The 13,766-nt window shown below is 51.1% G+C and overlaps 1 protein-coding gene across 3 annotated transcripts in view; it reads left to right on the forward strand.

Moving 5' to 3' along the window:
• Positions 1-13,766, forward strand: part of hlcs (holocarboxylase synthetase (biotin-(proprionyl-CoA-carboxylase (ATP-hydrolysing)) ligase)) — a 152,016-nt gene that overhangs the window by 6,354 nt on the left and 131,896 nt on the right. Inside the window, exon 1 of one of the 3 annotated variants that reach the window (XM_038801558.1) lies at positions 8,814-9,118. The exons of the other annotated variants lie outside the window; for them this stretch is intronic. Within the exon in view, the coding sequence (XP_038657486.1) occupies positions 8,897-9,118 (222 nt within the window). The 5' untranslated portion in view covers positions 8,814-8,896. Of the gene's footprint in view, positions 1-8,813; positions 9,119-13,766 lie in introns of those variants that run through there. 3 annotated transcript variants of the gene reach the window in all.

Here is a 13,766-nt window from a genome sequence, read left to right on the forward strand (position 1 = left end):
TGGTATAATTCAACCTCTAAACGTGTGGCCAATCCCGCCATCTGAACCCCTGAGTATCGAAAACTAGTCCCCTCTATCCGAAATGGCAACCTACCCAATCTGCAACCCCGCCCCGATGCCTGACCACAAAATATTCACTCTTCCTTATGTTCAACTTGTAACTGGAGAAGGCACTGAAGTATGCAAAATACCTATAATATTTCCTGTAGACATCTCCGCGATCCTAATGTACAGCAGCAAATGAGGCCACATACAGCAACCGCACCCAAGACACAAACCCATGTCCAAACCCAAATTTCTTCACCACAGCGAAAAGGTACCCTTACTCTACCTGGTCGATCGTATTCTCCATGTCAAATGATACAATTATCTCTGATATCGGCCTAGCCACACGGGTAAGCACCACATTCAATGACCGCTGCACATTCGACACTAACCTCCGGTCCTTCACAACCCTCTCTGATTTTCCCCTACTCTCTCCGGAAGGCAAGGTTCCAAACTAATATCTTGGCCAATAACTTTTTTTTAACAAACAATTTTAATTAGATATTTTAGGCATGTAGAAAAAGTGACATTGTACAGGACAAAACAAAAGAAGTCTAGATACAAATTAAACATAGTGCAAACCATAGCTCTGTTCACGCACGGACCTGCCTCAATATCCCCCTACTCGACTCTACTCTACCCTTGCCCCCCCCTTGCCCCCCCGCCCTGCTGACACTTACTCCTCTGCGAAGAAGTCAATAAATGGTTGCCACCTTCGCACAAACCCTAGTAGCGAACCTCTCAAGGCGAACTTGACTTTCTCTAGGCCAAGAAAGCTCGCTATGTCCGATAGCCATACCTCAGCCCTCGGGGGCTTTAAGTCCTTCCATGCTAACAGTATTCGTCGCCGGGCTACCAGGGAAGCAAAGGCCAGAATGTCGGCCTCTCTCTCTTCCTGGACTCCCGGGTCCTCCAAAACCCCAAAGATTGCCACCTCCGGGCTCATTACCACCCCAGTTTTCAATACCCGGGAAATGACATCTGCGAATCCCTGCCAATACCCCCTGAGTTTAGGACACGACCAGAACATGTGTACATGGTTAGCCGGCCCTCCGGTGCATCTAGCACACTTGTCCTCCAGCCCGAAGAATCTGCTCATCTGGGCCACCGTCATGTGGGCCCGGTGCACAACCTTAAACTGGATCAGGCTGAGCCTGGCATATGTTGCGGTCATGTTTACTCTGCTCAGGGCTTCTGCCCAAATACCGTCCTCCAGCTCCCCCCGAGCTCCTCCTCCCACTTAAGCTTCAGGTCCTCGGTCTGCGTATCCTCAGCTCTCATTAGCTCCTTGCAGACGTCTGAAACTCTCCCCTCTCCCCTAGAAATTACCCTGTCCTGCCTCTCCTTCGGCAGGAGACGTGGGAAGGACGGCACCAGTCTGCGCACAAAATCCCTCACCTGTAAGTATCTAAAGTCATTCCCTCTCGCCAGCCCAAACTTCTCCTCCAGCGCCCTCATGCTCAGAAAGCTCCCTTCCAGGAACAGATCCCCCATCCTCACAATCCCCGCCCTCCTCCACAGTCGATACCCCCCCCGTCCATGTTCCCCGGGGCAAATCGGTGGTTGCCGCAGATTGGGGTCCACACCGATGCTCTTACCTCCCCTACATGCTTCCTCCACTGGCCCCAGGTCCGAAGAGCCACCACCACTATCGGGCTGGTGGAGTACCGTGCCGGCGGAAGCGGCAGAGGCGGCGTGACCAGGGCTGCTAAGCTAGTGCCTCTGCACGAAGCAGCCTCCATCTGCTCCCAAACCGACCCCGCACCCACCATCCTCATCATCGCTATGTTGGCCGCCCTGTAATAGTTGCTGAAGTTCGCCAATGCCAGCCCCCCTTCTCCTCTGCTCCTTTCAAGCATCACCCTCTTCACCCGCGCGGACTTCCCTGCCCATACAAATCCCAGAATAATTTTATTCAGCCTCTTAAAGAAGGATCACGGGATAAAGATGGGGAGACACTGAAAAACAAACAAGAACCGCGGGAGAATTGTCATCTTAACAGTCTGCACCCGCCCCGCCAATGACAGCGGGAGCGCATCCCACCTCCGGACCTCCTCCCTCACTCATTCCACCAGTCAGGACAGGTTGAGCTGATGCAACCTGCCCCAGTCCCGTGCCACCTGAATCCCCAAATATCAGAAACTCTCCCCCAATAACCTGAACGGCAACCCCTTCAGCCTACTCTCCTGCCCCCTCGCCTGAATTACAAACAACTCGCTCTTAGCCATGTTCAGTTTGTATCCGGAGAACCGGCCAAATTCCCTCAGGGTTGCCATAATACAGTCCATCCCCACCATTGGGTCCGATACATATAACAGCAGATCGTCTGTATATAACAAGACTCTATGTTCCACTCCCCCCGGACCAGCCCTTTCCAGCCCCCAGAAGCTCTCCGTGCAATTGCCAGCGGCTCTATGGCCAGCGCAAACAGCAGTGGGGAGAGAGGGCAGCCCTGTCTTGTCCCATGGTGCAGTCTAAAGTAGTCCGATGTCGTCCTGTTCGTCCTTACACTTGCCTCCTTCTTTAAGAGGCTGATACAATAGCTAACCCAGTCAATGAACCCCACCCCGAACCCGAACCGTCCTGGTACCTCCCACAGATAATCTCACTTGACCCGGTCAAAAGCCTTTTCAGCATCCATGGCGACCACTATCTCTACCTCCCTACTCTCCGGGAGCATCATAATCACGTTGAGCAATCTTCTTATGTTGGCCACCAGCTGCCCCCCCTTTACAAACCCGGTTTGATCCTCCACAATTACATCCGGTACACAGTCCTCCATTCTGGTCGCCAAAACCTTGGCCAGTAACTTGGCGTCTACGTTGATCAAAGAGATCGGCCTGTGTGACCCACTGGCCTCCGGGTCCTTATCTCGTTTCAGAATGAGCGAGATGGTGGCCTGCGACATTGTCGGGGGTAGACTCCTCTGTCTCTTGCCTCGTTAAAGACCCTGACCAGCACCGGCCCCACTACCCGGCAATGTTTTTGTAAAACTCCACCGGATACCCACTCCGGACCCGGGGCTTTACCCGACTGCATGACCTTCAGGCCCCCCAATACCTCTTTGACCCTGACCAGGGCCCCCAGTCCGTCCACCAACCCCCTCCCCATTCTTGGGAAGGTCAGTCTGTCGAGGAATCGCCTCATCCCCCCCGGACCCCGGGGTGGTTCCGAAGTGTACAGCTTCCTATAAAAGTCCCTAAAGACCTTGTTCAGACCTGCTGGATCACCCACTAGATTACCTTCCCCATCCACTACCCTCCCTATTTCCCTAGCCGCTTCCCTCTTCCTCAGTTGCTGCGCAAGCATTCTACTGGCCTTCTCCTCATGCTCATAAATCGGGCCTTTTACCTTTCTAAGCTGCTCTACAGCCTTGCCTGTAGTCAGCACCCCAAAATCGGCCTGCAGCCTCTGTTGTTTCCTGAGTAACTCTGGCCTCGGGGATTCCGCATAACTCCTGTCCGTCCGTAGAATTTCCATAATCAGTTGGTCCGTCTCTGCCCCATCTGTCCTGTGCCTGTACGCCCGGATTGAAATCAGCTCCCCTATATCAGCTCCCCTCTTGCCACTGCCTTCAGTGCCTCCCAGAGCACCGCTGCCGAGACTTCTCCAGTATCGTTCACCTGCAGCTAATTCTGCATGCATTTCCTCAGCCTCTCACACACCGCCTCGTCCGCGAGTAGTCCAACTTCCAGCCTCCATGGTGGGCGCTGAAAGCTGTCCTTACAAAACTGCAGGTCTACCCAGTGCAGAGCATGGCCCAATATGGCAATTGCCGAATATTCTGCCCCGGCCAGCAGGTCCTGACTCATCACAAAGTAGTCAATTCGGGAATACACCTTGTGGACTTGGGAGTAATATGAGAACTCCCTCGCTGTTGGCCGGCTAAATCTCCACGGATCTGCTCCCCCCATTTGCTCCATGAACCCTCTCAGTTCCTTTGCCATCGCTGGGAGCCTGGCCATTCTTGAGCATGACTGGTCCAGGCTCGGGTCCAGGACTGTATTAAAGTCCCCGCCCATGAGCAACTTACGTGAGTCCAAGTCGGGGATCTTCCCTAGCATCCTCCTAATAAAATCCACATAGTCCCAATTAGGGGAGTACACACTGACCAGGACTACTCTCACCCCTTCGAGATTACCCCTCACCATAACGAACCTGCCACCCCCATCCACGACTGTGCCCTCCGCCTCAAATTGTACCCTTTTATTAATCAGGATCGCAACCCCCCTCGTCTTAGAATCAAGCTCCGAATGAAAGACCTGACTGACCAAGCCCTTCCTTAACCTAACCTGGTCTGCCACTTTCAGGTGCGTCTCCTGCAACAAGAATATGTCCGCCTTCAGAACCCGCAGATGTGCAAACACATGCGCCCTCTTCACTGGCCCGTTTAACCCTCTAACATTCCAGGTGATCAGCCTGGTTGGGGGGGCACTCCCCCCCCCCCCCCACCACCGCCCACCCTTTGCCGATCATCCATCCCCTTTCCTTGGCCAGCCCCCCAGCCATGTGTCGAGCTTCCTCTGGCCCGCCTACTGGCCGGCTCCACCCATGATCTCCTCACTGTTACCATGCCCAGTTTCCATCCCCGTCAGCAGAACAACTCCTCCCCCCCCCCCCCCCCCCCCCCCCCCCCACCCCAGCAACACCATCCTATCATACATCCCCAGCTCTAATCTAACTATATGGACACCCCACCTCGGCTCCCATTGACTAGCTGCACTAAGCTAGCCTGGGGCTCCCAGCCTTGGCACCAGCCCGTGTCCCATCCATTGTTCCCAGTCTCCCCTCCTACCCCCGACCCCTCCACACCACTTCCCCAGATCAGCCCTACTTAAGCAAACACTCTATACAAGTCATAAACAGCCCCCGCAATAGCACAATTCAAGTTAAACAAGAAATAAAAGAGATAAGAAATAACAGGCACTCTTCAGTCCTACCCATACAGACACAGAAAAAGATTGTACAAAGTTCCTCTGAAGCATCCATTTTAACCCAACCCTTTTAACTGTTTTCTTTATTAATTCCCCCCAGCCAACCTCCAACTAAGCAAAGAGCCCACACAGGAAACATTCAGGAAAATCACGCAAAAACAAGAAAAAAAAATATACATCCCAAAACGGGAGAGACACCACATATACTTAAAAGCTTTAACATGAGTCCAAACGTTCTCAGCTCAGGGCCAGCCCTTGCTTCTTAACGAAGTCCATCGCTTCTTTGGGTGCCTCGAAATAGTGGTGCTGACCCTTATACGTAACCCACAGTCGAGCCGGAAAAAGCAGCCCGAATTTCACTTTGTTTTTATACAGTATCTCCTTCACCTGCATGTAGCCTGCCCTCCTCCTGGCCACCTCCGCGCTCAAATCTTGGTACACACGCAGAGTGGTATTGTCCCAAATACAGATTTGTGTGCTCTTTGCCCATTGCAGCACCCATTCCTTGTCCAGGTACCTGTGAAAGCGTACCACCATCGCTCGTGGGGGACTCCCTTGTTGCGGCTGCCTCACCTGCACTCTGTGTGCCCTGTCCACCACCGGCGGGCGCGGCAACACCTCGTTCCCCAGCAACATCTGAAACACACCCTCCACAAATGCGGCAGCGTCTAGCCCCTCTGCCCCCTCCGGGAGGCCCACGATTCTCACGTTCTGCCGGCGAGATCTGTTGTCCAGGTCCTCCAGCCTTTTCCAGAAGCACTTTTTGCTGGTCCCTTAGCCTCCTAATCTCCACATCCGCCACCATTTGAAAGTCAGCCTGCTCCTCCACTGACTTCTCCAACTGCTGGAGCTTCTCAGCCTGATCATCCAGCCTTTTTCCCATCTGATCAATCGACTTCTGAAGCGGCTCCAAGTTGTCACGCTTCAAAGCCAAAAAGCCCTCCTGCATAGTTTGCAGCAGCTGCTCCATTGTGGGCTGGGCTGTCGGCTCCTTGCTCTGAACACCAGCCATGCTGGTCTCTCTCACAGCCTCCACTGTGCCCTTACTCAACCACTTCTTCTGCTGTTTACAGTCGCCCCGGCTTCTTAGGTCCTGTTTACAATACAATTTTGTATGGGTCCTGTGCCTGAGTACTATTGCTTTCCAGTTCCGCGCTCAAAAGTGCAAAAAAGTCAGGGGAAAAGGTCCAAAAGTCCGACCGAAACGGGAGCCACCAAATGTGCGACCTACGACCTTATAGCTGCCACCGGAAGGTCTTGGCCAATAACTTGGCATTTACATTTAACAGGGAGATTGGGCGATACCAACCACATTCTGTGGGATCCTTGGGCGCGATTCTCTGCTGCCCACGACGGGTCGGAGAATAGCGGGAGGGCCTTCCCGACATTTTTCCCGACCTCCCGCTATTCTCCCCCCCCCCACGGCCGCCCCACGACACGAATCGCTGCTCGCCGTTTTTTACGGCGAACAGCGATTCTCCCCAGGCTGATGGGCCGAGTTCCCAGGCCTTTACGGCCGTTTTCACGAACGCAAACACACCTGCTCTCACCGTTCGGGAAAACGGCCGCAAAGTGCCGTCCCGGACAACCATGACACCGATTGGCACGGCCGCACCACGGGTCCAGCGGGTCCGATACCGCGCACTCTTTGTTCCTCCGCCGCCCCGCAGGATCAGTCCGCGGGGCGGCTGAGGGGCATGATGGCCCGCGCATGCGCGGGTTTGACGCATATGCGTGATGACGTCATCCACGCATGCGTGGGTTGGAGCCGTCCAACCCGCGCATGCGCGGTTGACGTCATCGTGCGCGTCAGCCGCCGTGACGCTTGGTGCGCTGGCTTAGCGACGGTCGCTAAGCCCGCGATGCCGTTCTTCATGGGGCCGCACTGCTAGCCCCGACCTGGGGGGAGAATCGGGTCCCGGGAGGGGGCGCGGAGGCTGCCGTGAAACACGGCCAGTTTCACGGCAGCCTTTACGACTCTCCGCATTTGCGGAGAATCGCGCCCCTTATCTTTTTTCAGGAGCAACAAGATGGACACCTGCCACAACATCTCTGGGAGGGTGCCCTGCACCAAAGAGTTCCTAAACATTGTGAGGAGCCTCTTTTAAATCTTATCCTGATTTCCTTTTAATGCCTGTCTTGCTGGTTGTTTTTAAAACTACCGACTTTTGGTTTTGAACTGAATCCCCCTGCTGCAAACCACTATTTGTACTCTCCCAGGGACCCCCTTTGATGCAGTGTGCTCTGTGTCATAGCTTGTGAGGGGGGCATTCTGATTCATAAGGCTTACAGTGAAAAGAAGTGAAGATCGAGTTACTGTCCAAGTGGTCAGCAGTAAGATTACAGGAGGAGTGTCCGACCTGGAGATAAGCCAAGAGGCTGATTGGCACCTGACTTGATGGGCCAAAGGGCGGCCGGCCTTTTTCCTGTATTCATAAAATGTATTTATTTGTGGTAAGTAAGTCAAATTAGGTTGAAGCTTTAGTCTGTTTACATATAGCTTGGGAGTGGGGTATCCTTTCATTGCTTGGAGGCCTTGGAATCCTGAATATTGTTTAGCCTTTGTTGTCCTGTGTAGGAGGGTGAGCACCGGGGTGCCATGTGCTCATGGTTTTACCCTGTTGTCCTGAGATCCCCCACTCTTTCTGGTATCCTTTCATTATCCTTACAACAATGATTGTTGATCTGAACCATTTGTATTTCCTTGTCTTTCCTGTATGTATACACGGAGTAATGATCACTCTGCACTGTACTAGATTTTGGGGATTTGTTGCATTTTGTGGTTAAATGTAAAATGGAAAACCTTCAATAAAAATATTAATTAATTCATTTATTCACCGATATAGAAAAGTCCCCTATGCTACATGACGTGAAAGTGAAAGTCGCCATAGTCCCTGAGGACCAGAGGCTGCTCTCCCCGTTTCATAGAATCCCAACAGAGCAGAAGGAGGCCACTTCGCCCATCAAGTCGGCACCGACCCTCTAAAAGAGCATCTTATCTCGGCCCACTCCGCCACCATATCCCGATTCTCCCAACTAAATGGCACATCTTTGGGCACTAAGGTGCAATTTTAGCATGGCCAATCCACGGAACCCGCACATCTTTGGATTGTAGGAGGAAACTGGAGAACCCGGAGGAAACTCACGCAGTCACGGGAGAATGTCCAAACTCCACACAGTCACCCAAGGTTGGATTCCAACCTGGGGTTCCTGGCGCTGTGAAACAATAGTGCTAACTACTGTGCCACCATGCCGCCTTTTTGAGAGAGAGCTGACTGCTGGTGATTTAACCCAAAGGTCACCAGACCCCAGGTGAGTGGCAAGGTTAAGATGGCTGGGCCTTCTTGAGCAACCACAGCCGGTACAGGAATGGAACCCGCGCTGATGGCATCGCTCACAAACCAGCCATCCATCCAACTGAACTCACTGACCTATATGAAAACATTCCCATTGTCCCCTGTGCTACAGGACCTTTACAGAACATCTCACCTATTTACTGAAACCTTGTAGGAGCGCCCCCCACTGGCCGTGTGGTCACATCTCAGCTGGGGCAGGGCAGGGCCCGGAGTGGGCGGGGTCAGCAACAAGGCAGGAGGTGCACTGAGAGGTGACGCGCGCCCTGAGGGGGCGGGGTAAGACGCGCGCGTTGAGGGGGTGGAGTCAGCAGCGAGGCAGGAGGCGCTGGGTGGTGCCGCGCGCGCTGAGGGGGCGGGGTCAGACGCGCGCCTGTGGGAAGAACCCGTTGGCGAGCCGGGTGAGGGCGGGGTCGGGTGCGGATGACGCCGGGACCTGGGCCGGGGCGGAGTCAGGACCTTGGGTGAAGCAGCCAATGGGGAGCCGGGGTTGGGGCGGGTGGACGCGAGGAGCCATTCGGACAGAGTGCGGGAGATGTCGGTCATGTCGGAGCGGCAGCCGCCATGTTGATCACTCTGTGCTATGTTTACCTGTGGATCCGCCTGCAGAAATGTTACGCCATGATCATCTGCCGGGCCGTGCGGGGCTTCCACCGCAGCGCCAGCCTCACCTTCGCCGCTTTGCCACCGGACGACGAGGCGCGGCCTCACTGCCCCACAACTACCGAGGGGAAAATCTGTGTCCGCTTGGCCGACAGGGCTTTCCTCCTGGCTGAGCCTCTAAAGGTGAACCGCGGACTGATCCTGTACTTTTGGTTCTTGCTTTAACGCACTCCTGTCTCAGGATTTTCCTATTCTCCCTATTTTCCTTTCACTGTGACATTGTGATTGAAAACTAGGTGGACCCTGATTTAGTGGTTGCCTGACACTGCCTAGTTGGTGTTAACTGGGAGCACGAAAGTTGACTGCCCTTTTGGACTGTTTTATCCGCTTATAAACTTTTATAGCTTGGTAATAATTCCCATCATTATTTGGGTAACCAAGAGTATTACAAGAAACTAATTGGGCAACATGGGCAACGTGGTAGCATAGTGGTTAGCACAGTTGCTTCACAGCTTCAGGGGCCCAGGTTCAATTCCTGGCTTGGGTCACTGTCTGTGCGGAGTCTGTACATTTCTCCCCGTGTCTGCGTGGGTTCCAACGCCAAGGCGCGTGCACAAACTTTCCAGAAAGAGCCATTTATTATGCATAAGGATACAGAAATTTTATTTAATCTTCCATGAACCTGCTCCTTTCAATTGTATTTTAATTGACTTGTATTTTCTGAAGAGCATTGAACAACAGCATGGTTAGTGACTATTGATGCATACACTAATCACAGAGTTAATGTGCCAGTGTCGAGTGGTATGGTTGCACAGTAGTTAGCACTGCTGCCTCAGCACCAGGAACCCGGGTTCAATTTGGGTCTTGGGTCACTATCTGTGTGGACTTTGTATGTTCTCCCCGTGTCGGTGCGGGTGCTCCTGTTTCCTCTCAGTCCAAAGATGTGCAGGTTGGGTGGATTGACCATGTTAAATTGCCCTTAGTGTCCAAAAAGGTTAAGTGGGGATTATGGGGATAGGGTAGAGATGTAGGCTTGAGTAGGGTGCTCTTTGTAAGGGTGCAGACTCGATGGGCCGAATGGCCTCCTGCTGCACTAAATTCTATGAAAAAACATGAAATGTTTTACAAGTGGTGTCAATATGCCAAATACATGTTGTCAAGCATACATTGACCAGGTAACCTGTCTTTATTTTACAAAAGTTCTGTAGAATTGTGGAAATGCATGTACTTTATCTTTTTCATAGAATTCATAGTGCAGAAGTCTGCACCGGCCCTGGGAAAGCGCACCTCTCTTAAGCCCACGCTTCCACCTTATCTCTGTAATCTAGTAACCCCACCCAACCTTTTGGACACTAAGGGCAATTTATCACGGCCAATCCACCTGCACATCTTTGGACTGTGGGAGGAAACCAGAGCACCCGGAGGAAACCCACACAGACATGGGAAGAATGTGCAGACTCTGCATAAGACAGTGACCCAAGTCGTGAATCGAACCTGGGACCCTGTTGTGTCTGATGATCAACCTCTCAAAGCACTTCATAATAATAGACGTCAAGGCCACCGGACGGTACTCATTGCGGCAAGTTTCCTGGTTCTTCTTTGGCACCAGTATGATGGTGGCCTTCTTGAAGCAGGTGGGAACCTCAGAACGGAGTAGGGAGAGGTTGAAGATATCTGTGAGTGCATCTGCCAGTTGGTCTGCTCAGGATCTGAGTGCACGACCAAGGACTCTGTCAGGACCCATTGTTTTCCGAGGGTTCATTTTCAAGAAGGTTAGTCTGACTTTCGGAAGCTGTCGGTAGGTATTGGTCTGTCCGAGGCTGTTGGGGCAGTCTATGACAGTGGTGGCATACTCGTTTAGCTTGGCTGTTGAGTTCTTGAATATGGATCAGTCCACTGACTCCCAGCAGTCGTGCAGGAGCTCTTCTGATGCCTCGGACTAGCATTGCACGACCTTCTTAACCGGTTTCCCCCGCTTAAGTTTCTGCTTGTATTCCGGGAGAAGGAACACCGTCTTGTGGTCTGATTTTCCCAAGTGCGGTCAGTGGATGGACCTGTAGGCACCCTTTGTGACGCAGTGATCAAGGATGTTACTGCCCCTGGTGGGACAAGATTGGTGGAATTTTGGAAGTACACTCTAGAGGTTGGCTGGTTGAAGACCCCGGCCACAATGAACAAGGCCTCCAGGTATTCTATTTCATTGTTATTTATAGTGGTGTACAATTCACCAAACGCCTTCTTAAATCCACCTGGGTTGGGATGTAGACCGCCATGATGATAGCAGAAGTGAACTCCCATGGAAGGTAGTACAGGCGGCATCCTGGTGTTCCAGGACTGAGATTGAACCCGGGTCCAAGGTGTCGTGAGGCAGGAGTGCGTACCACTGCACCACCATGCTGCCACTGATAAAGGATGTATAACCATCGTCTGGATTCCCAAGACTTGTGACAGTCATTGGGAACCATCCGGCAAAACGATTTAAATCGCTCACTTCGGATGGTTATGACAGTGTTGCACTAATAGTTACTCTGAAAACGTTAGAAATAAAAAGACTGAGCCCCGTGCAGGACACCCTACGGACCCCTCGCCACCTGCATAAGATTCCCCACCCTCTCCGCCCAAATGCTCATCCAACCTCCCACAGCTCATCCACTCACCGTAGATAATTAATTGGCCTGTTATTTTCAATGGGACCTTTAAACTCGGCTGGAACTGTAAAAAGGGGTGTGTCCTCCTTTGCTGCGAATTTACAGTTCGATACTGGGGCCTGCTGCCCTGGCATGCTTCAGGCAAGACAGATGCTTAAGAACACCAGTGCACATAGTCAGTATGGAGTGGCACTCCAACTCTGCCTCTCTGAGGAAGGTATGGCCCAATATCTTACAATAAGTATAAAATCCAGAATCATCTTTGCTTTTTGATGGTCTCTTCCGCAGGTTCTGTGATAGAATCAGTTTACAGTTAGGTGTAATTGCTGAGATTGGGGGGTGGGGGGGGGGGGGGGGGGTGGGGGGGGTAAGAGTGAAGAGAGAACGTAGCAGCCTAACTCAATTGGCTGTGGCAAGCTTGATTGCAAAGACAAAAACGCCATTCTCAAGCACTGTTATGAAGCAGCAGAGAATGTGGGAACCACAACCGTCTTTACTTGGATGCAAAGTATCATCACTAACCAATCGACATAATGCACCAGAGGGTGGGGTAATTTCTAAAGGCTGTCAAGTTTTTATGGGAAAAGGACCTTCAGCCCATCGTGTCTACGCCAGCCATCAAGCACCTATTTAATCTAATCCCAAGTCACAGGAAAACTACTTTGAAGGCTCAGGGTTTATAATGGAGAAACAGGGGAGCAATGTGAATACTGTTGAACTCCTCATTGTTAGAAGAACTTGCAGTTTTGGAGAACATCCAGGGAACCATAACAGGTAAAAATTAATTTAAACATATTTAGAATTTCCACATTGAAAAGTAATCAATTATACTTTTGGTAATGCAAATTGCTTGGTTAACAGGGTCCGACCTTTTGCATGCCTGAAGCCTGACTACTGAGGAGGTAATTGCATGCCTGAAGCCTGACTACTGATGTGCTGCAGCCTGATTTGGGGAGAGATGTGGAGTTAAGGCACTCATCAAGATGATTATGACGGATGAAAGTATATTTTATTTGCAGTTTCCTGTGGTTTCATTTTCAGTAGAATTGCAAACTGTTGAATCTGGTGTCACCATTTGTATTGCAGATGAACCAACCAATAAACCAGCAACATGTGCTGCAAGAATCTCCAGTGGAAGTAACAGCCAACAGATAGCACATAGTGAATGGTCATCTCAGTCCGGTTTCCCCCGCTTAAGTTTCTGCTTGTATTCCGGGAGAAGGAACACCGTCTTGTGGTCTGATTAGTGATCAACTATGTGGAAACGTGAGCTCAGAGCAACCATCAGTTTCAGCATCTGCTGGAGGAGTTTAATGCAAGCTATAAGGGTTTGTACCAAAATGATGTATGCTGGCTCATACATACTTGGCACTGCACCTGATTGCATCACAAAATACACTTCATCCAGGAGAAGAAGGAATAATCAGTACAAGAGCTTTGCAGTGAGATGTGGCGGATGGATCTTTATTTCTACTGGTCTTCAGAACATTAGAATGTTCTCACCAAGTTGTAAGAAATTGATGTGTTACAACAAAAGCTTACTTAGCTATGCTCATGTGTTTGCAACAAACTCTAACTGTTGAATGTAACTTGCTCGCCTTGTTCTCATGCATAAATCACAAAAAGCTAGCATGCAAGTTCAGCAGGTAATTGGGAATGTAACTTTCCCTTGTGTTGTCATTGAGAAGAAGTTAGAGTGGCCCATTATTTGTGGCCATTACACTTCATGGGTGAGTGTTTTCCAGTTATTTCCAAGAATCCATGACATTACCATTTGGAAACTATTGACCAGAGTGTCACATGAAATTGATCAAGCTTAAGCAAAATAAAGAGCAGGTTTAATGTGAATGGGTCAGCCTTGTATAAATACTGTAGAGAATGTTGGGGATTTCAGTGTCTTGCTAACATGTCCTGGAGGTGCTGGCATTGGGGTGAGCACAGTAAGAAGTCTTGCAACACCAGGTTAAGTCCAACAGGTTTGTTTCAAACACTAGCTTTCAGAGCACTGCTCCTTCCTCAGGTGAATGATAAGGAAAGATATACTGGCAGTGGAGGCAGCCCAGAGGAGGTTCACTATGCTGATCACTGGTATGGAGGGATTTTCGATTTTCTTTGAGGAGATATTGAATAGGTTGAGACTATTTGTTAGAATTTAGGAAAATGAGAGGTGGCCTTATTGAAAC

Source organism: Scyliorhinus canicula, chromosome 7, assembly GCF_902713615.1.
Source record: "Scyliorhinus canicula chromosome 7, sScyCan1.1, whole genome shotgun sequence".
Classification (NCBI taxonomy): domain Eukaryota; kingdom Metazoa; phylum Chordata; class Chondrichthyes; order Carcharhiniformes; family Scyliorhinidae; genus Scyliorhinus; species Scyliorhinus canicula.